Source organism: Aphis gossypii, chromosome X (assembly GCF_020184175.1).
Source record: "Aphis gossypii isolate Hap1 chromosome X, ASM2018417v2, whole genome shotgun sequence".
Lineage (NCBI taxonomy): Eukaryota > Metazoa > Arthropoda > Insecta > Hemiptera > Aphididae > Aphis > Aphis gossypii.
This window is the reverse complement of record NC_065533.1, coordinates 13,337,314-13,363,923: the sequence shown is the minus strand read 5'-3', so window position 1 is coordinate 13,363,923 and position 26,610 is coordinate 13,337,314. Positions and strand designations below refer to the sequence as shown.

The window sequence follows — 26,610 nt, the reverse complement described above, 5'->3', positions numbered from 1 at the left end:
ATTACGAATTACCGCGGTTTATATTTTGACAGGTTACCGCATTTACGAAAGACCCCCGGGGAAGTGACACGGAACCGTTGCAGTTGTGATATTCCCGGAGCGCGCGTCGTTGTCGTCGTCGTCGTCGTCGTCGTCGATTTACATCCGACATTCCAATATTTCATATACGCCTATATTTTTTACACAAATAACATGACATAACGATATCACATAACGACAGTATGTGTGTGTGTATAAACGCACAGGTTATACGGACGAGGTAAACCCATTATAACGCCTATATAATAAGAGGTATACGTCACCCGAAAACGTTTGGTGTGACGTTACAAAGATACGACACGGTAACGCCTAGTCCGTTTGACGAATCCGGCTGTTATTATGTGTTATACGGTGTCTGCGTCGAATGACGTTCATTTTCCACACACATTTTAGACTTGCAGGATACAGTAAACGATTCAACTGTAGGCACGCGCTTGCCGCTATACTTAATATATGCACCTATATAATGTACATATTTCATGGCATCGAAATCGTCGTACGTTTTCGACTCGTCGACGTACGAGACGTTTTCGATATTATTTTCGTCCATGTATGATTAGGAGGTATATCGCCAGATCTGAGGGGTTCAATCTCTCCCTTGAGTAAAAATGTTGAAAAAATTAAATTTTACATGACACGCTCGAGCGTTTAGCTGTAGTTATAAGCACAGAGAAAATTTACCACTGACCGTTCAGAGTGTTCAGACCCTTCACCAGGACAAAAAAAATAAATATTTTTTGGATCCTTTTCTTCCGATCGCGTGTCATATTTCCCATAATCGATGGAGTAATATTGCAATTTGAAACGTCTCGTTGCTGCTATCTTTTCGATAATCTGCAGCGTATGATTACTCAAAATTGATGGATGCAGTGGAAATGCGGTCAATAATAATATGTAACCTAAATAATGTACTATTATATTATTATCTACTAGTATAGGTATATACTGTCATTTTTTGCTGCAAACGTCGTTTATTTTGTTTAATACCTATAATATCATACAGAAAACAACACTAATACTCAGAAAAATGATACAAATATAAAAAATAAAAACAGTAATATTGTATATTGAGACAAGTTGAGCTTTTAATCACCTATAGTATACTTTTTAAAGTTTTAGGTATAAATTTCGTGTTGGAAATAAGGACACTTCATAAATCCTAAAAGTATTATGTGTATACGTGCTTATCATATTATTAATATAACCTTCAGAATTAACAGTATGCTAATAACACTCGAAAAAAACGTTTACAAACCCTATAAATTAATAAAATAACGATTATTACAATTTCAAAGAAAAACGAAATTTGCCTTAATATTATTGAACCCAACTCTTATTAATTTTTTATGGTTGGATTAACCAGACTTTATATTATAATTGATTAAAAAAGTTGTATGATTAGTTAACTATTGTAGCTTTAAAATTATTGTAATTTGTAAAGAAGTAGATATTTTGCTACACTCTATGCGTAAATATTTTTTATTGTTACTCAATAATTATTATTTGCAACAATACCTTTAAAATAAATTATCTTCAACACGGTTTCCCGTTACGAATTCGTGACTGACTTTTAAACAATGTAATGCACAATATATGTATTTAGTAGGTATAGTAAAGTGTAGTATATATATGGTTTGAAAGTCACGTATATGTGTACAGAGAGAAAGGAACAAATTATGAATTAACAAAAAAATTTAAAAAATTTCTGAACTATATTATTGCGGTCAGAATGGTAACAAATACACCAAACGTGTAATCATAGTTAATGTTATTATTATTTCAATTCGACGAACAGATGTTATTATATTTTTTTTTTTGTCTTATTTGAAATCAAATATTTCCTAATTATGTATTATTATATTATTTTTTAAAGAACAACAAATAGCAATCCTTACATTGAATTATTTTTTAAATTTTGTTAGGTATAATATTATATATTGTAAGTGAATAAATAATACTAAGAATCTCATTTAATATAAATACCATTCAGCTTGGGATGAATCATGGATCTAAGAATGAAAAAAGATTTGAATAGACACGAAATATTTTCCTGTTTATGTAAAAATGATAAGGCAAATCAATATATTAATAAAATTATAATATTTTTTCATTTTGTATTATTAAATACATAGTGTTAGTATGTCGTTTAATACAACGTATTTCATTTCAATGAGCTCATTTAATTTGTATTTTAATTATATCCATGATCACAATTCTATGAAAAGTTTCATTTAATATATTGGACACGCGGTGTGCACATGGAATAATATTGTGATATTTCTCAGTACTAAAGACACTAACGTTGTAATAAAATATTACAATATTACACAATATAACATTGGTTAGTGTTTACTAGCAGACTTTTGGATTTCGTCTGCTATTGTGGGCAGCATCATATCACAGTGAATTGTGTTGTCATTCTTTAGAAGCGATAGATTTCAGTGACAGTCAAAAAGCAATGTTTTGACAGCCTTGTATTAAATTGATTTAAGAACTACAGATACAATTTCGAAGTCCAAATCGTTTTTTAATGTAATTATATAATAAAGTAAGGTATTAAGGTTTGTTTTCAGCAGTTAACTCAAAGGTTACATTAGAAATAAAAATTAGTCCAATAATACCCTGAAATATGTCTTTCTCTTTAAAGAAAATTATCAATATATATATATATATATAATATCGAAATCGGATCATTTTATGAGGCACGAGAGTTTTTTTTGTGAGATATGTTTTTTAGTAAAAATACTGGTCACGCACATGCCTCTTAATTAGTTAATTTTAAAATTTTGAGCGATGATATGGTTTGAGTTGTATTTTTTTATGTCTATCATCGCCTCTAAGAGTGGTTAAAATGTTTTAATTTTTAAACTTAGCATTGTTTTTTTTTTAATAAACATCAGCTTCAAATATTTAATGGTACTTTTGGGAATAATAATTATAAAATTCCCAGTACTTTTAATGATAAACTGGAAAAAAAAAAAAAATGGTGGATAAGTGATGTCGAATGAATCTAGTAATGGATATGTTAAATTTGAGTTCATATTGGTATATCATTGCTTTTATCAAAGTATACAAAAAAACTATTCTGAGCGGAGAATAAATATAATAAAAATTTTTAAGTTCTCCCATATAATGAAATTGAATTATAACAATTTTATTAATTAAGCATTATCCACAATTTTAAAATTATATTCTGTGTTATGTTATAGTAATTATGTGATGTATATAATAGGCGGAACTATTGGAATTAATATGATAGAAGGAGATCAGGTTAGACTTATTACAACAACGGATAATATTTTTTTTAGCAAATCTCATTTATTATATAAAATATATGGTGATGCATATTGTAATTAATTGTTTTATACGTTTTCATTTTATTTCATTATTTGTATTAATTTCATTTTATTTTATTAAAACTTTTATTTATAATATGAACTTGTAAATTTTTTTTATTTTAATAAATTAATTTATTATTATTTAGTTAGGTACATAAATGAAAATTGTCATTTTCTACATGGGTACCTATATGGTATACCCTGTTACTAACCATTTTAAATTATTGCTTGATATTATTTTGAATGTTTTGTGTATCAAAACAAAGATCTTATATAGTATTTAACATAATATTATGTTTACACTTTTTTAAATGCCACCAAGTCCTAATAAATATACATATTATTTAAAAACATAGTTAACTTAAATATTAAAAACATCAAGATGACTGTGTTGAAGACTGCAAATGGTCCCGTTGTCTATTCCCTCTTCTGAACGGACTCGGCATTACGATACCTGGGTTCTGGGAAATGTGTACATCAAAATGATATATAATGATATTGTCTTTTTTATACCGTCGTTGGAATCCTTTTCGGTTTCGAAAGCCATTAAAAAACCATGTCCACGCCACTGCAGCAGGTCTCACGCGATTACGCGAGACTATTATTAATACAGTGACGGTGTGAGCTTTATTATACATTAAAAAACGTACAGATCACGGACACGGTAACAATATTGAACAGCCGTCAGAACCATTAGGACACAACCAGCAGCATTTCGGATTCCGCGGGGTTCACATACTAATTGATGAAAACACTCGAACGCGCCGCCGCCGCGGAGACTGAGCAGACGTCTTGGCGTTAAGTTATGGATGACATGTAAATTAACGCGCAGTGCACACGTGTGCGGCAGTGGCGGTAGTGGCGGCGGCGGCTATATAATATTATTATTATTATTTCTACTATATATTACTAATACTAATACTATTAATATTATTATTACTATTACGGTGGCTGTGGATGCGTATATATAGTATGAACGTGTCGGCCGAGCTATAAATAATAATATAGGAAAATAATGCGTATCGTTGTTTTTATAAACAAAACAGATATTACGGTCTACTATAGACGCTCATCTATATACATTATAATATCGTGTATATATATATTTTTTATATATATTAATATGTTCCGCTTTTATTATTCACTTGAACGTCTCCTCCGAGCGCCCCGTAAATTATCATTTAACATAATAATATAATACGGCGTGTACAATGTTATATATACGTATATATACAAATATTACATGTACATAATATAATAAAGTGCCAGTGTAGTAATGTCGATGATAATAATTATATATATGTATATAATAAAACGCGCTTCGGGCGCCAACGAAAATCCATCAATGCGCGGCAGATTAGAATTTCTTTAAATCGTTGCGCGCCCACCCTTTCCTCGCGTCACCTCCCGTCCACCGTTTAAAACGCCTATATTATAACACGATAAATTATAATAATATCATCAGCGCGACACGAAACTGCTCAAATCGGAATTATCGGTCAAATCGGCGTTTTTTACTTTGTAGTTGTTGCTGTGGTCTGGACAATCTATAATACTGCTGTATATATAATGGATTTAATGAAGAACTGCCGCGGCACTGCGGCATGTTTTCCATTATTCGCTGTTACATTAAAATATTGGTATAGGTACATTCGGTACATATATACTGTACACGTGTATGTGTAGCTTTATAGAGTTTAGAAAACGTGTTCAATCGCGGATATCGAGAATTAAAAAAAAAACTATGTTCAACGAATTATATATAGGTATATTATATATATTATTATGATCCTTCCATCTTTGCTGATTGAAAATTACTAGAAATAATTCGAAAAATCGATGAATATCTATATATATTGTTGTATAATATGCAAAAAAATAAATTTAAATAGTCTATTTAGTGTATACTAGTTTATTCGTAGGTACTGGTATTGTGCCTATAAAACTATTTAGATTCGATACAATAACAATCAGTGCAGTTAATTTTTTTATTATTTATAGGTATGACGTTGATTTATTTACCTATTGACATTTAATACATTATATATGTACAACATAAATGCATTGATTAGATAAATATAATTATTTATCGAACATATATATTATTAAGATTTACAAATGTGTTTATCTATATATTATTTAGTATCAAATCAGTTTGTTAAGTCCAAAAGTTGTCGATTATATCAATAAACTTAGACCAGGGGTGACAAATTATTTGAACGCTATGAACACTACGTGCTAAAAATTAATAACGATTTTAATTCAATTGTATCTGTAAATAAAATAATAATATATAATATTATTGCGTCCAGTATGTTATTTACGTTTTTAACAAATCTATATCTAATAATATATGGCTTTGCGTGGCGCAGTGGCAACATGACTGCGGAGAGCAGGTAACGTCTGCTATCAAAACATAAACATATGTAGGTAAATATGTAATAAAAATATTTAAATTTTTTTCGTGCCCTCGAAATCTTTTGACGTGCCACCTCGGGAAAGCGTGTCATGGCTTTGCCATCTCTGCCTTAAACTCAAATATATGTAGTGGCGTATACTACTCTTGAACCCTCTAGTGACGTGTCAATGCATATGGATAGTAGGTTTGTATCTTTATAGGTATTAATAATACGTCGAATTTTATATCTCTGTGACATACTAACATCAAACAATATGCAATTAGCCTGTGAAGTTGTGTTTGACAGTAACTAACATATTAAAGTCACCTCATATGAAGTTCAAGGTATCAGCTTTTTGTTGATATAAATTTGATGTTTGATATAATACTAGGTGTATATTATTATATTAGGTTAAATTTGAAGAACTTGCCAAAAAAATTAATAAGTTTATAATATTATTACTGTTTCTCGATATACTAACTCTATAATACAATAGATGACAACTAATTTACAGGGGGGCCTGGTGATTATAAAAAAAAAAAATTAAAGAATGAACAATTTTTTTATGTATCCTAAAATTTGATTAAATAATATAAATTACGTGCCGATCATTTTCAGGTTTGCTCAGTAACTGCAAAAAACAAAGAAATAAACATAAATACTCATAAAAATTATTTCTATAATAAAAACGGAAAAATTAAAAAGCAAATGTTTGAGTGTAAACATAGCCATAAAAGAATAATATTTTCCAGTTTTTTCCTCTTCACGGTACAACTACTTCAAACCTAGCTCTAGAGTATTACAGCCCGTGCATATGTAATATAAACCAACCTATATAAGCTATCACATTCATTATTTTTACCCATAATATTTCAAAATATATACATATTTAACTTAGGTCAACTAAAAAAAAACGTATAATAAGACTGCAATGTGGGATTGTGGTTATTATTATTTATTATTATACATTTCATACTATATCACAATATTATTATATTATTAAATATTGATAAATATGGTTTATAATAATTCGGATGTTATTTTATAAATTATATATTATCGTTTTTTAAATTCCTAAAAACGTATTTTTTGCATGGATATGCCTCGGTTATACCTACTGACTATAGTGACTACTGTAAACTTTTATGTGTATAGGTGTCGTACTCCGAAAGAACATATATTCTTCTGTCTTACTTATATAGTATATTAATATGTGCCTGTTATTTAATATTATTTGAACCTTTTTGGAAAAGAAGTTGTATACTGAGGTACTTTTACTAATTTTTCCAGAAAGTATGCAAGTGTGTATGTGATTCTTTATTATCTATATAGATTTTGCAGCTAATCTTAATTTTTGATACTATAAAACTCCAAAAATATATACATGACACATACATTAATATTTACGTCAATATATTAGTATGTATACTATATAATACAATAAATAATAACACGTTGCATGTACAATAGCCAACACATAATAATAGCACCTGTACACCTGCTACAGTATAGATACGCCTCTTTGGATGAAAGTTGTTGTGTATCGTTCCGGAAATCAATATTGAATACAAATTAATAGGTTTTATTATTATCATATAAAATATAATTAAAAAGTATCTAAATTACGTTCGATTCATGACTTCGGTATAGACACTGAATGCATCTTTGTGAATATGTCTTATAAATATTATACGATATGCCGTTTTAATACTTAAGAACATAAATCGTGGGTAACTTCTGTAGAAAAGATTTTTATTTAGCATCACATTTAATCTGTTATGTGGTAGGTTAAGTTATATTTGGTTAGTAAGTATCTATTTGGAATGTGGGGAAGTAATGGGAAAGCAATCCTGCAACATATAACTAATGGTTTACTGAAAAAGTATGTATTTGAAAATATTATTAGAAATGTATTATATCAGCTTTAGTTGAATGACTATTACTGCAATGGTCGGTTCAAGCTATCACATTTGATAACCGCACAATGCAAAATTTAGATAGATGTATACTGCAATATTACTGCTCTGGGTGCCTAAGTTTAGTGTTCTAAACTTATTGTTACTTTGATATAATATAGTAATGAAGAAGGATAATTTCTTAGTTACCTACTCAATTACAATTATATTTGAATCACTTTAATTTTCAATAAGAAAAGTAACTTGATTAATTTCCCGTAATAAAAAACAAAAAAAAAAAATACTAAGTACAAAGGTATTTTTTTACATTCTTATCAATTGTCAATTGATAATCGAATATTACATGAAAAATGAAATGTCAAAACAAAAAAAACAAATGAATAAACAATTATAATTATATTTTGAGAAAATAAAGTATATTTACAGTATAAATAATTATGTTGTCTAAAATATTAAAAACTGAATTAATGTGACAAATTAATAACTATACTAATATAGAATATAATATATTATACACAGTACCAATTATAGGAATGTATTGTGTAAATATTACTCGTATATATAATATTATATAATATTATTATTTTTTCCGTTTAATCATAATTTTTTTTTAATTATCGATACTTGAAACAGTAATGCATTATATTTTAAGAGTTTTTAATCAAAAATAATGTGTATAAGATTTCATTGTTTACTAAATTTAAAAAAAAACTTTAAACATCTAAGATAAAATATGCACAATAAAATACTATGATGCATCGTGTTTTCGCCACCAACGCTTTCTAAGAATGTTTTTTCTTTTTTATACGACGATATATATAATATATACTATATATAGTTATATTGTATTACGGGGTATATGGACTATATATATTATAATATTATATACGCAACAACATAATATCTGTCGCAATGGCGTACATATAATAATAATAATATTATCGTTGGTGTATATTATGTACATTATATACATTACACACACACACACTGATATATATATTAAAGAGAGAGAAGACGACGTGATATGGAGTGAAACAACCCCGACGAAGGGATCACGGGCGGGCGACAGGCGAGAGATGTGTCTGGTGTGGTGGAGGGACGGGGGTGCGGGATATTGCGATAAGACGATACTGAAAGGACCCGAAGAGTCCTGATGTAGGACGAGAGACTCGTAAAAACGAATAGGGTTATTGCTCCCAGTCGGGCAATATGCAGGACACCGCAGCGGCCGAAGGAGATCGGCGGCGATGCGTTTCGCGAACGCCATTGGATCGAGTGTATATGCCGTGGATAGAGGGGGTGTGATCTGCAGGGATGAGCGGGGTAGAGAATAAGGAGTGAGTGCGAGAGTGTGTGTGCGTGTGTGTGTGTGCGAGAAAGAGACGGAGATAAAAGTTATGCGCTCTGCGCTGATGTGTCGAGAAACATAACCGTTTGGTACGGCGGCACAGCATCCACCGCTATACACAGCCGTTATCTCTGTAACGGCGCGTCCGCTGATGCATATATAGGGTATTTAGATAAAACGGGCTGGCGAGTTCGCTGGCAGACACTCATTCGCGGTCGTGTCGACCGGCTGTATATATACCAGAAACCGTGTGAATATTATATTCGTGTGTACACGACGATTTCCATTACACACACACACTGCACCGCCAAAGGATTCTTCTCCGGAATTTGTCGTCCTCGATCGCCGCCGGTATAATATTATTATTATTATAATATAAAGCCGACGTAGCTTTTTATTACCCGTGCGCGTACATGGTCCCGCGTCTCCGCAGCATCCGGAATCATACACACACACAGACACGCACACACACATATATATACATTTAATATTATTTATATTGGTTTACTGCTGCAGCGTCTTCCGAGACAAACGACGGCGTAATATTTATATACAAAGACGATACACACTTAAATAATATAATAATATATATTAAGTGTGTGTGCATCATGACACGACAATTGTACGATTATCTCTTCGCGGAATACATTATTAATTATTATTTTTGTTGTCGCTGTTGTTGTTGTTGTTGTTATTAAATTATTATTGTTTATTATTTTAATAAAATATAGACACAATACATAGCTGGATGTATAATTAATATAATAGAAAATTTAACTGTGTAACGTTTAAAATATAAAATTCTGTACATCCTATATGGTATAAGAACTCTCAAAATAAAAGCTGTAAGACCTACAGTCTACAAAACTTATAAGACAAGCAAAGCATTTTTAACTTAACTATGAGTTAAAATACTATTCCATCGGAGTAGAGAGAAACCACAAAATATTATGTGTTTGAAGTTTCGTCAAAATTACAAAAATTAATTTGCAGTTAAAGGTTCTTTATAAATCTTTCTTAATAAAATTTAAAAATGTCTATCGAAAAATAAATTGAATTTTATATGAATATTTGAAGCGTAAATTTACGACTTTAAATTTACAGGTGAATAACAGTTAGCTCTATATAATAACAGTTTCTTCTCGAATTGTTTTTGACATTTTATTGTAATTCAAAAACGAATAACCGTAGATATTTTAAGTTTTTTCGAATTAATGTTAAAATGTTAATATTTTCTACACATAGATTAATTTTCAAAATAATTTTACAGATTTTTATCTATTTATAGTCTCTTACAGACATACGAAATATTCAACTTTTTAAAATTTATTTTACCAAGGTTTAAAAATGTAATACAATATTGTTTGTAAGTAGTTCATTCAAATGTTTATTGATATTCAAAAACAAAAATTTTAATTTAAATTGTTTATAAATAGCTCAAAATGAAGTAAAAAATTTTGAAACTTATATCTTATATAATATATATCATAAAACACGAAGTAGTGGCTCATGTGCACGGGTTGTATTAGCAGCCAACAACTATGATGTAAATATAATCAATATATCACCATTCTAAACGAAATTCCAGGCGACAAGACAACGTACCAATCCATTGATACCATAATGAATCTAGACGAAGTTATCAAACATTCAACTGTATTATTAATATTATTGTTAATTATAAATTTAAAAGTTATAGGAATTAAATTTAATGTCACGCGATTTATGCTTTGTTTTTAACCCCGGTTGAAATATGTGTGGCTTCTAATATTTTAAAATATATACTTTTATAACATGTGCACAGTACTTGGAACTTTAACCATGTTCAGATCTCTCAATATTTTAAATTTAAACCTATATGTACTGCAGTGGAGGTGCTCACAAATATTGTGTATAGTGGAATTTTGATTTATAAATCACCAATTTTCCAAATGTCTGCATAGTTTTATAAATAGGTCGTATAATATATCCGATGTCGGTCAACTTTGATTGAGTAAAAAAAAAAAAAATAAGTAAAAAATATATCACTCAATACTGGTGGGTGGCTACAATCGGTGGGCGGTGCAGACTGTGGCGTTTGAACGAGTTATATTATACTTATGTCCCATATTATAACGTATATAATATTATATCCGCACGATGACGGTGAATGTTGATGACTGTTCATACTATACAACAACAAATTATATAAATTGGTCAAATCGCAATGGCCGCCGCGCTGTCGGCGAATACGAATGTAATATAATAATATAGTATTTCGATCACGTTTTCCATTGTTTTGCGCGCATATTGCGTATATAATATGTATATATGAACATACTTTATCAATATTTTACTGAAATAAGATGACCAAATCTCTGAACTATCTATAATCTTTATTGTGCTCGAGGGGCTGGCAAAAGGGGGCACAGCGGTGGAAAGTCTATATTCGCGCGGTTCAGGTTAATAACACGTGTACGGACGCATTATGCTCATTATATTATTATATAATATAGATAATGATTTGAAATTACATTTATTCAAATTTATTTCCATTATTTCAATTATTTTAATTTACAGTGCGTTTTACCGATCATACATATCACCAACTCCTCTTATTCTTTATAATAGGTAATGCATTTATTCATAATACGATTTTTGACATTAAGTGTATGCCTGTATACTGAAAAACCATATTTTCAAATACCTATACTCATAATACAGTACTTTTATACTATTTATAAGAAGTATCTTGGGGTGGTTCAAACACTTCAAACTTAATCATTTCATCGGATTATTGTTTTAAAAATACGTATAAATTTATCATCCTCTTTTCTAGGTTATGTCATCGGGATTATTTGTTGATAGCGAACAATTCTACTTGGCTCTCTCTCCAGATGGACTAATCGGAGATGATAGATTAGTGGAAATAAAATGTCTTTGTAGTTTCTACAAACATCTATTATTCATTAAATTAATAATTATTTTCTAAATAATAGGTATTTTATTCGAAAAAATATTGAGAGATGATAATTTTTGGGCCAGTTCTATGGAGCTCCAATTATCATCATTCTATAAGGATAATATGATTTTTGAATAATAAAGTGATTGACGTATTATCTAGTATTGTGCATTTAAATACTTTTTTCTGATGTGTTTTAATGTTTAAATATCGTTATACCCATTTATAATAGTGTACGGTGTACCGGTAGGGTAAATTAAATTCACGGAGATAAAATATGTAAATAATACATTTTAACATTTATTTTAATTACCTACTATCATCATAGTTCTGAAAATATCTGCATATATTGCAGCCGATGGGTAGGCGCCGGTGGAACGACAACGCTGTAATAGCACAGATAATAGACTACACACACAATTAATGTTCATTAACTACTCTCACAATGACATCGTTAAAAAATGCATGTGATAATAACTGCCTAAATAGTACTCCTTAAAACATTCTATATGCTCCAACCCCCTTAACATTTTCAATAAATTCATGTTTTTAATAACGATTTACAATAAAAAAAAAAACAATAATTTTTGTACACTACATTATTTCATAATATACCTATGTATGTATATATATTTTTTTTGAAAATAAGATCTTTAAGTATAGGTTTTTAATTTATTAAGGAAAACGGAGTGTAAAAATCATGTGCTCGGCGAATCTCCCTGTATAATTTATATGTACAGAATGCACGTGCTGTGCGATATACGGTTATTGTATATAGAACCCATCGCACATACCATCCACTTCTCAGATGACGTGTAATAGGTAAGACTGGGTAACCACGGACGAAAGGATAATATTTTATTATAATAGTACATATTATCGAAATAATGTAATTATAATATCATATAATATATACATTGCGCGGTATGCGTACGGCGTGTATATCGCCAACGACGAAATATTATGATTATATAGTACCTAAGTATAACCTACTCCTACTGCAACAGTCCAACGTTATGTTCTCGCATCACGGAGTTCTGATTTCTGTCAGTCCGACGGGCGACGTGTCCGGCGGAGAGCGTTAATACGGCGGCGGCGGTGGTGGCGGTGCGGACGGGTTAATAATAACGTCTCCGCCTTGCCGAAAATCGAAAAAACGAATCGGAAACCGACGGATTTTCATCGGAAAAATTCGTGTACTCATGAGTAGGTATTATAATATTATGACGGGGTCTTTCCCGTCGCATTGTTCCATTGTGTCTGGTGGGTGATCGGGGAAGAGGGACGTTTCGTCGGAAAAATTGCGCCATACAGCAATCTAATAATAATAATATAACACCGACTGTATAGGTATATAAATATTATATTATTGCGTTACTACTCTCGCAGCCACATCCGCAGTCATTATTGCCGCTTACCATTATTATTATTATTATTATTTCGAATTTATGATTATTACACGCGTATTACGACGACGTGTGTCCGGCCGACCGCCGCCGCCGCACACACTGCAGGAGCGATTATTATCTCTGCTGCTCAAGTCCGCCCCTGGTGATATTATATTATTATGGTTATTTCACTTTATACGATACGGTCGCGAAATCCGTCCGATTCGCATTATTATTGTTATTAGTATTATTATTATCATCTCGACACTATATAAGGTACCCGACCGCCGCCATCTCTAGCTAGCGCACCGTCACGGCACGCACAAGACAATAGTACACCACATTATAATATATTATGTATATTATGTATAATATTATATCGAATAATCCATCCGTTCCGCAGCAAATCGATCCGCCACCGATGCTGCCGCCGCCAATCGGACTCACGTTCCGTGTACGGTATTATAATAATAATAATAAGTATACGATAAGAGATCGACGTTCTCCGAGTGAATAAAACCATCATATACGATAATTTCGCGCGACGGGCGTGACGGCATGGCGCCGAGACTATCCGAAAGTTTTGAGCGAATAGATAAAAAAAATTGCCGTCAAACGTAGTCTTGCGAGTCGAGATTTATATAATGAAACCTCCAAGTACCGGACACGTTCGGTTGCCGAAATTGTGTTCGCTGCCTATTTAGAACTGCGGGTTAGGTTGTAGGTTATAGGTAAGGTTTAGTTTCATTATAGTGTTTGTGCTAATTGTTGCTATAGAATGTCGATGAAAATAGTCGAGTGAGCTACACTGTGTGTATTTCGATTTTATGCATCGAAGGTTCTGAGTGATTTTATGCTGCATATTGTATTGTTTTAAACATTTTAGATTTTGTAATGCTATCTATCTCCAATATTATTGGCACTAATGTTGCTAATATTCGTGTATAAAATTAATTAATTTATTATGTGTTTTATCAATCATAGTTACATAAGGGAAATTGCGTAGAAATTTAAAGTAAACATTGAAAAGAAACAAGCGCATAACAATATTGTTTTCGTATTTTGTAATAATTTAAATGGAAAATTTATTATATAATAACTACCTAATACATACGTTATAAATTATAATTAAAAAAATTGTTTTGTTTCTATTATACCTATCTATAGTTTATTATATGATAGTTCAAGGTTTATTAGGTTTTACTGTTTTACCTATTATAATATTATACATAATATGCCTCGTTTTTTTTTTTGTGTCATACAGTTTTTATGAGTTTTGGGGGGGGGGGATTTAGTTGAATGTTTTTTATTTATAGATAACAATTTTCCGTTATTTGAATCAAATTTTGTGAGCAGTTTGGATCGTGTTTTTACATATTTTTACAAAGTAGTCCAATTATTTATAAACGTTTAAACAGCAATTGCAATATAGGCAAACAAGGTTGGGACGGTTGGAAATGCTATTTTTTTTAAAATAATTTTCGTTATCAGAATCTTCTATTTATAGGCATTTAAAATATTCGTTTTTTTTAGTTTTATTTTTTTATAAATATCAATAGCATTTTTTTGGCTGAGTCAAAAACTTGAAAATTTAATACAAAGTGCCTCATAAGTTAGTCTTAAAGACTATCAAAAATTATAAGAATACGTACGCATAATTTTTTTTTTATTGGTATTTGAAGTTCAAATATTGACAAAAATTCGTCAAAATCATGAATATTTTCATAATTTACAAAATAAAGAAAACTTTAAGAAACTTTTCAGCCAAACTGAACACGGCTCTTTTCCTCTTCTCTGGCAATATTTCTTTTTTAATCCAATGATTAATAAGACAATAAAATAATAATCGAAAGATTAAAAACAATATTAATTTTGTATATGTTCAGCAATAGTCCACTTTTAAAAACATAAATAGAAATGATAATAATAGACAATAATTACAATACGCAACATATTAGTATTAATAATTATTAATTTTCAAATTATACGCAGATTGTATTAAATTTGTGGAATGAAAATATTAATAATTTTGAAGGGTATAAGAATACTATTATAACCATCAGTAATGTCAAAATTGGTGAGTATAAAAACCAGAAAACTTTAGTTTTAACAAATGCATCACAAATAATAATAAATCCTGACGTTCCTGAGGCGAATAGGTAAATAATTGGTAGTTCTTAATACAATTAGGAAAAAAATATTAATATAATTTCTTTAGACTGAAAGAAGAATTTAAACGTATTGAAAAAAAGGACATTGAAAATGTTAAGTTCACCAAAATAAACTTAATTCAAAATCTAGAAGATCAAATATTTATAAGTAAGAAATTATAAAATACACCGGGTGATTCTCTTATCTTGAAATACTCATTATTTCAAAAAGTATGAATGTTTAAGTAAATATTTTGACCTCGGTTTTTTTCCTATATTGAGAAACTAAAATTTGAACAAACGGTTTCTGTATTTATAAACTTTATATGACTTTATGTGGCTGATATGATCTAAGGATAATAATATAATATTATAATATAATTTTAATAGAAAATGGTTTTAAATAAACTATTAAATAGATGTGATATTTGATTTATTATTTACTATAACCTATTATTAACGATAATAGTAATAATTGTCAATGTTCTCGGATAAAATGGCCAATTTCAATAATAATAATAATAATACCATATTTTCACCGATATAATATATACTGTAATTATTTATTATTATATTATAATAGCGGCTTATAATACTGGCTTATAAAGTAGAGTTAATGAATAATAACGTAAAATAATGATAAAATAAAAATAATGAAAAATATTGGGTGCCAACTGGCGAGGTCGTTTTGAAACAACGCGTGAAAAATTATTAAAATATGCGAACGTACGTCTACATTTCAGAATACGAGTATTAGGAACGTATGTGATATTGCCGCGATCGCGATGACTGACGGGCCGTCCAACGACCAGCTATAGCGGCTGCCGCGCCGTCGACACCACCGCCGCCGCCGCCGCGCCGCCGCCGCCGCCGATGAACGAGTAGCGACTTGGCACATACGATCCTGGTACCTTCGACTCCCAAAATTCGGCTTCTCCGGTGGTTTCGTAACATTGGCGACCGCAACGCGCACAACGACGACAAACACTACTAACGCTAACCGAACATGAACACGTCGACGCTGCCCCTTTGACGGATTAATATAGTCAATAACAATATTAATATTGAAATCCTTACACAAAATAGTATACAACATTGCTGTATAGCAGTAATGCCTACGACGTGTTCAATCGTTTGAATTTGGAATTATCGCAGTTACAATAATATTATAATTTATAACTGCTGCGCAGTAGGTATCTATTAACTTATTTCAAAGGCCAATCGAATATAATGTTAGATATTACCTACCTACTAATTAATTCTTATTATTAATTTTGTTATTTAGTTTTGCTAAGGATCATTTCATGATTAGTTAGAACTTAGAACTACAACTAGAACAAATTATAATTATTAAGTCATCCAGGTTCATTGATTGCATAAAATCATACTAATTACCACCCAAAATTGTCAACGAATCAGTTCCTCAAAAGAATTTTCACAAATAGCTAATATTCACCAAGCTCTTGTCTTGTCTTTGATCTTATTGTATTTTAAGATAGTTGTGTTTATTAATTATAACTATAATACCACTAAGATAACTAGTATACAGAATTAAAGATCCATCAATACAAATTTTACAATTTTACAATTATCTGTTTATAAATAAGAAGTAAACCATACATATTTGATCAATATTGAAACTAAATTAAATAATTATTTTTTCTAAAAAACCATAAAATTATCAATAAAATGACTTTAAGTTAGTCTGATTATATTACTGAAGTATACAACTTGAAAGAATTGTAGATAAAAGTATAGTAACTTTACTTTTAATCATATGTATAATATTATAAATTATAATACTACACTTTTGATCTTAGCCATTAGTCATTATTCATTAGGCTTACATGAGTGGTTCTATAAAATAATACTAACTGTAAAAATTCGATAATTTAAACTTATTAAATTTCTAGTAAAAAAGAATACATTTTTTTTATCAAAATATTTTATAATATATTTTATTTTATTTTTATTTTATTTAATTTATTTTATATTTTTCCAAATATTTTCATTATTATTTACCCAATAGTACCTATTATAATAATTTAACGAAGATTTCAAGTATTTTGATTTGTACAAAGTACCCGTTTTAAACTTTCAGGTGGTATTTTTAAATTTATATTTTAATACAACATTATACTATATTCATTAATCGCAATAACTCTGTGAATAAATATATTTTCAAAAAAACAGTATTACGATGACGAGTTTCAAGTGCACATATTATTATCATTATAATGTCATAAAAATATATAAATATATTTTAATTTAATTAATATTGCTAGTGTATAATATATTATCATGCCCAAACCATTTTTTTATTGAACATATTAAAAAGGTCTAAGACACCTAACTAACATCTATGATAATTTCCTCTTGAACTAAAATATTGTACTTCTATCATATATTAGTATGTATTATTTGATATCATATAATATATACAATATACATATATATGCATATTGCATGTGTACCTATTAATTATATTATGTGTTTGACAAAAGCCGTATTATAAGCACTATTATAAAATTACGTGCCATTAACCTGCAGAAACATAAAACAGTGAAAACTTGAGATGAGCAATTACCCCTCTCCTTAGGGGAGCCCTTGTCAGAATTAGCTACTCATAATATTATACAGGTGAAAAGGTAACAAAATTAAGCACACATTTTTAATAAAATTATCTTTTTACGGTATTATTACTCCGAGTATTATATTTAATAAGTATACTATTTAATTAAGCTATAAATTTATGGAAGAGATGAATTTGAGAGGTTAAGATAATGTCAATCTAACATCCTGAATGATAAAAACATTAATTTAGGGGGTAGGTACTGCAGTCTGCAGGACAAGAATTTTGGATTATCATACAACGCTCCTATTATACTATTTAAAAATAATATTTGTTAAAGGCTAAATGCTTTTAACGATGAGTTCTATGACGAGGGTCAAATATTTTATACCTATACAAAAAAAAAAAAAATACTATAACTATTATAATAATATAATGTTTATTTATTTATTTTACCGCAGTATACTTATCATTACATGAACGACTATTGTTTTATTCGTGATTGGTTGGGTTTCCATGGTAATAAATTGTTGCTTATATTTGACTCGAATCTATTTAACAAAACTTTTATTCACTGAGTTCAGTAATTTTATTTATAAAACAGAGAACTGGTTTTATTCGCGAACGTTTACGACATGGATGTCTTGAAATTTGACAAGGCTCCTGCTTACACGCTATAGGCATGCGGTTGAACCAGAAACAGACGTCGCTGCGAGTTCCAGGTCCCAAGTACGATCTGAGCAACATCACCAGGCGCGGACCGGTGAAAGTCATAGGAGCTTCGCTGGCGTCAAAGTTGAAAGAACAAACGACGCGGACTCCCGGACCGGCCGCGTACAACACCGTGCCCTGCATGTCAGCCACTTTGCCCACGATTCCGCAGTGTTCCATGGGGTAAGTATTCATATGAATTTAGGAGGTTAAGGTTAGGCGCAAGTGTGTAGATGTTAATTGTATTAATATACTATAAAAATATAGTTCTTTTTTTATGCACTTATTATATACACATTATTGGCGATACATGCAGAGCTTAAAATTCATTTGTTATATAATTATTAATCATACTTTTGGTTGACCGTTTATGATGATTATTCTATGACGTATAAGGTCATTTCTGCACTTCACCAAACGTTTTAGTCTGCAGATAAATAATATATATTATAATAGTAACTCTGAGCAGAGACTCATATATAGACATATAGTTACAGTCATAAATCATAATGTTTTTCGAGAGATAAACGATAAAATATAGTCGGAGAAAAAAGTATACAGGTAACATCTATTGATAGAACCTCGCAACTCAAAATAAATATTGTTGAAATCATTTTTTTTAAATTTTATATCTATTTAAGTTGTAAAAATGCTGCAAATCCATAATATTTTTTTGGCGGGGGGGGGGCTAGGCTATAGCCCGCTTATCCCCCTCGTTAATCCGGCTATGATCGTGTTCACACAAAAACTCGCGTTGCAGGATGAGACGGGACTGCATGCAGAAGTCTACGCGCACGCCGGTTGCAAATGCGTACGCATTGTCAACGACCATCGGAAACCAAGCGCCCGACATGCCGTCGGCGCCCATGTACACGATTTTGGGACGGTACCCGGGACGACGGTGGTGCTCTTCGCCGGGACCGGCCCGCTACTCGGCCGTATGCCGACTCGCTCCAAACCTTTCTTGACAGCTGCCGACAAAGTGCCGGACTGGGAATGACGACTGCAGGCCGCCACTGCAGATAACAGAAAAAAACCAAAAAAATAAAGTTTTTAAATCCAAGCGAGATTTTAATACGTTAAAATATTAAAACGAGTTGATAGGTAAGTTACCCTGGCCCCGCCACTTACGATTTATAAATGGAAATTAATGTAAAATTATGTAGTATCATTTGTAATCATTTGTAACCACCAAAAAAAAAATTATTCATCGATCCTTTTGACTAAATGGTGCATGTCAATTATTTTAAATTTTCATAATAAGTACTCACTCATGTTCAATTGTTTACCCAGCTGTTATTAATTTTTTTTGAAACTTTTTATTCTTTGAATTTGAAACAAATGTATTAATTATTAAATTTATACCTTTATATTATACAGGGTGATTTTTTTATCAAACTACACTCATTATTTCCAAAAGTATTCATGTTTTTGAAAATATTTTTTTACATAGTTTCAAATTGTTAAAAAAACAACATTTTTATAAAAAAAATATTTTTAATTTCATATTCCAAAGCAGAATAATTTTCTGAGTAATTCGATACATAAAAATCGAATTTAGGTTGAGTAGTTTATGAGTTATACTTATTCAAAGTTTAGACAAGCGGAGTAGTGGACAAACATTTTGCGGGGTAACCCCGTACCACTCCACTCCGCGCAGCTAAACTTTAAATACGTATAACTCATAAACTACTCACCCTAAATTCGATTTTTATGTATCGAATTACTCAGAAAATTATTCTGCTTTGGAATATGAAATTAAAAATCTATGTTGTCATTCAAAAAAGTAAAAAACTTAAAAAATGATAAGGATAAAAAATATTTAAAAATATAATTTTTTTATAAAAACGTTGTTTTTTAACAATTAGAAATTATGTAAAAAAAATATTTTCAAAAACATGAATACTTTTGGAAATAATGAGTGTTGTTTGATAAAAAAATCACCCTGTATATAATATGTTTTTTACGTTATAATATTGTGTAGCTAATATTTATGTTAATATACTCCATAGTAAATAAAGTATACTACAAAATATAATAAAATGTTAAAAATAATTTTCACTTCGTCAAATTAAATATTGTGCAAAGTTCATAATCAATAATATCCCAAAAACAGTCTTACCTTTTTTTTTACATTTTTTAAATCTTTTAAAATATTCATGTATTTGCGTTAGTTCAGTTCTTGAAATTATTATTTATAACTATATATATATAGGTAGGCGTCTACCTATATCATATTATTGGTGGTTATTACGACATTATTATGTAGGTACGTTTACATATATTATTATTCATTACATTGCAACACATATTATATGTTATTAATTGAACGTTTATTTAATACATAGCAATACTTACATTATTAAATTATTTGGTAGCTATTCTTAATGTTTTCTTAAGTTATGATGGATATAATATAGTTTCTATCATGCATTAAAGAAAATCGATATGGTCATAGAGAAGAGGATCATTTACGTTGTGCAGGTACTTTGTTTTATTTCAAATGAAAAATATGTAAAATTAACAATATTGGTATTATTTTGTATAAAATAGAATTTCAGCATTAACTTTAAAACTTTTTGATTTTTTTGATACTTGATCCTTTAAATCGTCAAAGCATTGCCATTGATCATTTGATCTCAAACCTGAAACCATATGCTATGTAATGGCCATATTATGGTTGTCTTGGTTCTCTCGCCGATCCATCAAAAGCAATTACCCCTCTTAAATTGTACACATCTCCATTAATTGTTATTGTCTTGCTAATATCTCCAAGTTTCAACAAAACCTTTCCTGCATAAGTTTGTGAAATTTTCGTTATATTTTCAAGATGACTATATTTACCGAAGCTCTAAAACCTATTAATAATGAAAAATGTTCATATAAATAACTACAATGTAGTATACATTATTTAAATATTCTATTTAGTTACTAAATTTTTTTTTTTTTTAATAATTCTTAGCTATTTTCACTATTATAGTACGTACCTATTATTATTATATAGCTATAACTAGAGCCATTTGATATTTAAAATTAAAAATAAAATTTGTTTTAACTATTCTGTGCAAAATTGTTATTCTCTAAAAAACCAAAATATTAGATATTTAAAAATGTAATAAATATTATAATAATTATGATATATATATATTATAATTTATTATAATTGTATATATTAATACAACTGGTAAGTAATACTAAAGGGGAACACCCCAAAGCTAACACCATAACCACGAAAAATATTCAAAGAATTATTAAAAAAAAAAAAATTTAGTAACTAAATAGAATATTTAAATAATGTACTACATTGTAGTTATTCATATGAACATTTTTCATTATTAATAGGTTTTAGAGCTTTCGGTAAATATAGTCATCTTGAAAATATAACGAAAATTTCACAAACGTATGCAGGAAAGGTTTTGTTGAAACTTGGAGATATTAGCAAGACAATAACAATTAATGGAGATGTGTACAATTTAAGAGGGGTAATTGCTTTTGATGGATCGGTGAGAGAATCAAGACAACCATAATATGGCCATTACATAGCATAATATGGTTTCAGGTTTGAAATCAAATGATCAATGGCAATGCTTTGACGATTTAAAGGATCAAGTATAAAAAAAATCAAAAAGTTTTAAAGTTAATGCTGAAATTCTATTTTATACAAAATAATACCAATATTGTTAATTTTACATATTTTTCATTTGAAATAAAACAAAGTACCTGCACAACGTAAATGATCCTCTTCTCTATGACCATATCGATTTTCTTTAATGCATGATAGAAACTATATTATATCCATCATAACTTAAGAAAAAATTAAGAATAGCTACCAAATAATTTAATAATGTAAGTATTGCTATATGTATTAAATAAACGTTCAATTAATAACATATAATATGTGTTGCAATGTAATGAATAATAATATATGTAAACGTACCTACATAATAATGTCGTAATAACCACCAATAATATGATATAGGTAGACGCCTACCTATATATATATAGTTATAAATAATAATTTCAAGAACTGAACTAACGCAAATACATGAATATTTTAAAAGATTTAAAAAATGTAAAAAAAAAAGGTAAGACTGTTTTTGGGATATTATTGATTATGAACTTTGCACAATATTTAATTTGACGAAGTGAAAATTATTTTTAACATTTTATTATATTTTGTAGTATACTTTATTTACTATGGAGTATATTAACATAAATATTAGCTACATAATATTATAACGTAAAAAACATATTATATAAAGGTATAAATAATTAATACATTTGTTTCAAAGAATAAAAAGTTTCAAAAAAATTAATAACAGTGTAAACAATTGAACATGAGTGAGTACTTATTATGAAAATTGAAAATAATTGACATGCACCATTTAGTCAAAAGGATCGACGAACAAATTTTTTTTTGGTGGTTACAAATGATTACAAATGATATTACATAATTTGACATTAATTTCCATTTATAAATCGTAAGTGGCGGGGCCAGGGTAACTTACCTCGAGTTGATTAGATTTTACTGAAATTACTTTTTTTTTTTAGTTATTTGAAAAACGTGAAGAAGGATTTAATTTTAAATATTTAAAGAAAAAAGAAGTTGAAAAATATTTTAAAATATAGTGAATTTAAATATATGTGCTCAAATGGAAAAACATATTACTCTAGCTCCATATTTTATGAATGCTATACATACGGTAGAGTTTAGCACTGAATACCGACGGGCACTGCACGCATTTAAAACATATTTTTAAAATTAAAACGAAAAGAAAAATAATAAAATGTTTAAACACTTGTAAAAATTTTACAGCACTGGAAATTTGTTAAAGTCAGAGCGAGCGAACGAGATCGATAAATGTGTCGGGGCAGACTAAACCGATTCAACTATATAGTCAGTGATATATTTTATAAGTACGCGATAATCACAAAAGAATTACTATACTATTAAAACATTATTAAGAGTCTGCGACATCCTTAGGCTATTTGTTAATTCAAAATCTTAATGACAGGAAACTTAAGCTGTCAGAATATAATCAGAGCTATTGGTGAATACATTTAGCAGGTGGTGCGAATTTGTAAACATTTAATTGATTTTTTTAATTAATTAGATTTTATTCTTATCCTTGAGTATAACAGTTTTGATTACAATTATCAATGGAGTTAGATGGAGCGGCGGCGGTGGATCAGCTATATAAGCTATATAGCTGGATCAGTGATCAGAACATACTTTTTTATTCTACTAAAAAGTAGGTCAGAATTGCGGCGGAGGAAGTTTTTCCATATCGTCACTTCGCGGTCCTCGAACATGATGGTGTAATTTTGCAGTATTCGATTTGAACGCAATTATTGCATTCGATAATAAAAAACGATTCTTAGCGGACGAAAGAATATGTTTTATTTCATTAAATATTTAAATATTATTCGTTTCTATGGTGATAAACAAAGTGTTAGAAATTGAAATCCAGTTTTTAAATATTAAAATTAAAAACAAATACAGTCAATACTCTCTACAACAAAAAATAATCTCTTGGTCGTTTCAGATTTGTTATTGAGAGTATTGACTGTATTTGTTTTTAATTTTAATTTTATCTCATCCGCGGTCATTAGACATCACACACATTACAATGTGCGTTCAGATATGGGCTTAAAATTAAGATATAGTTAATAAATTATTATATTATATTTCTTACTATAGGTATTGACCATTTTGATAAATTTGAGTACCTAGTCTGATTTAGCAGTAGGATTGTTTGAAGATGAGTAAATAATGATATTAATATTTTATTGACTAATAAATATTATTATACATATATAATATACTCATCGAATATTGACCATTTTATCATAAAAAATAATAATAAATGTATACTACGAGTACAGACCTATAGTACTTATTCCTACGACATATATTGCACAATTTCGTTACAGCTACAAGTCTACAACAGTAACAGAAAAGTGCTTTCTTATTATAGGTGGTTTTATGTAAATTTAACAAAATGGCAAGTGCCCGTTAATATGTTATTCTATTAAATATAATTAATTCACATTATTTAAAATTTTATTCAACGTAGTACATGATTAGCTAAGTAATAGTAGAGTAGTTAGCTAAGCGATGTAATATATACACAGGAAACAAAACGTTGTATCGTAAAAATGGATAATTTTTTCGTTATCTCGGCTACCGAAGTTCACATGTTGTCGTGTCATCTAGACCAGTGGTTTTCAACCTTTTTCGGATCGTGACCCCCCATTTTTTATTTTATTGTTATGCGACCCCTTCAAAAAAATGTTTGTTTTATTCATTAAAATTTGATTTAATTACTGATAAAATATTTACATGGTATACAATTTTGATTAATTACTCTTAAAAATTTAATTAATAATAATTTATAATTCAACATTATTTTAAAACGTATTGTTAAGCATGTATAATAAATTAAAATATAAAAAAAAATACATAAATAAAATTTAAAAAAAATGTACAATTTAAGTTGTAGGTAATTCACATCTTAATGGGATACTTGAGCTTGAACTTGAGCTATTATTGACTTCATATTAGGTTTAATATTAGATATTGCTACTCTTAAATCTGATTCTACACTCAATTTTGTACGATATTTATTTTTTATTATTGTAAGAGCTGAAAACGCCGTTTCACATAAGTAAGTCGATGCAAATGGTAGAATTGTTGATAAAGCTATTTTTGACAATTCTGGGTATTCTGATTTTATATAAATCCAAAATTTATCACTTGTCATTTCATTAAATTTTAAACGCAAATTTTCATCGGAAGATAACTCGATTAGTTCCTCTTTTATAACTAAACTTAATTCAGAATCGATTTCATTAATATTGATAGAAAATGGATTTCTTATCCATCCTAACTTTTTTTCTGGAAACTTTTCAAACCGTGTGTTAAAATTGTTTTCCAAATTTTTAAGATGAACTAATATTATGTCTTTAATTTTTTTAATATCAAATATTTCATTGTCACTCATAAATTCTGAAAAACATGAGAACATTTCAAAGTTTTCATTATTAACATAATTTATCCATAAACGTATTTTTTTTTTGAAAGCATCGATTTTATCAGAGAGAATTAATATATTTGTATTTTTACCTTGAAGACTTAAATTTAGACTATTTAATTTTTCAAAAATATCGGAAAGGTAACTTAAAATTGCTAACCAATTTTCATTTAAGAAGTGTTCTGCAAGTGTACTTTTATGTTCGAGGAGAAAAATTCGTATTTCATCTTTAAGCTCAAAAATTCTTAATAATATTTTACCACGGGATAACCACCTAACTTCAGTATGAAGTAGTAGTTTTGTATGATCAGATCCCATTTCATTACAAAGTATCGTAAATAATCTAGAATTTAGTGCTTTAGATTTTATAAAATTAATTACACCAATTGCATTTTGTAGTACTTCATTGACAAAGGGTTCAAGTTTTTTAGCTGCTAAAGCTTCCCTATGAATCATACAATGAGTAAATAGTATATTTGGTGAAATTTCGTTAACTTTAGCTCTTAAGCCTTTCTTTGATCCAGTAAGTGCTGCTGCACCATCTGTACAAATGGCTTTACACATTGACCACGAAATTTTATTATTTTCAAAAAATGTATTAATAAGCATAAATATGTCATTACCAGTGGTTCTGCTGTTTAAAAAGTTTTACAAAATAAAAAGTCTTCTAAAATTTCTTCTTTGTAAATATACCTGACATACACAAGAAGTTGAGAGAAGTTAGAAGTATCTGTAGACTCGTCCAGTTGCATTGCAAAATAATTATTTTGCAAT

The 26,610-nt window shown here is 29.2% G+C and overlaps 1 protein-coding gene across 11 annotated transcripts; it reads left to right on the top strand.

Annotated features, from left to right (window-relative positions):
- Window positions 1-18,611: 18,611 nt before the first annotated feature.
- LOC126551808 (outer dense fiber protein 3-like protein 2) lies at window positions 18,612-24,196 on the top strand. 11 transcript variants are annotated; one of them, XR_007605689.1, is made up of 6 exons: window positions 18,612-18,985; window positions 19,563-19,906; window positions 23,354-23,505; window positions 23,619-23,719; window positions 23,787-23,870; window positions 23,917-24,196. XR_007605689.1 is itself a non-coding variant. In XM_050206036.1 (2 exons), the coding sequence occupies exons 1-2, from the start codon at window positions 18,774-18,776 to the stop codon at window positions 19,768-19,770; spliced, it is 420 nt and encodes a 139-aa protein (XP_050061993.1). In that variant the 5' UTR covers window positions 18,619-18,773; the 3' UTR covers window positions 19,771-22,227. The 11 variants fall into 11 exon arrangements, 1 of the variants encoding a protein (XP_050061993.1); XR_007605695.1 differs by having other exon boundaries at window positions 23,354-23,719; window positions 23,818-23,870; window positions 23,945-24,196; XR_007605694.1 differs by having other exon boundaries at window positions 23,354-23,719; window positions 23,818-23,870.
- The last annotated feature ends 2,414 nt before the right edge of the window (window positions 24,197-26,610 follow it).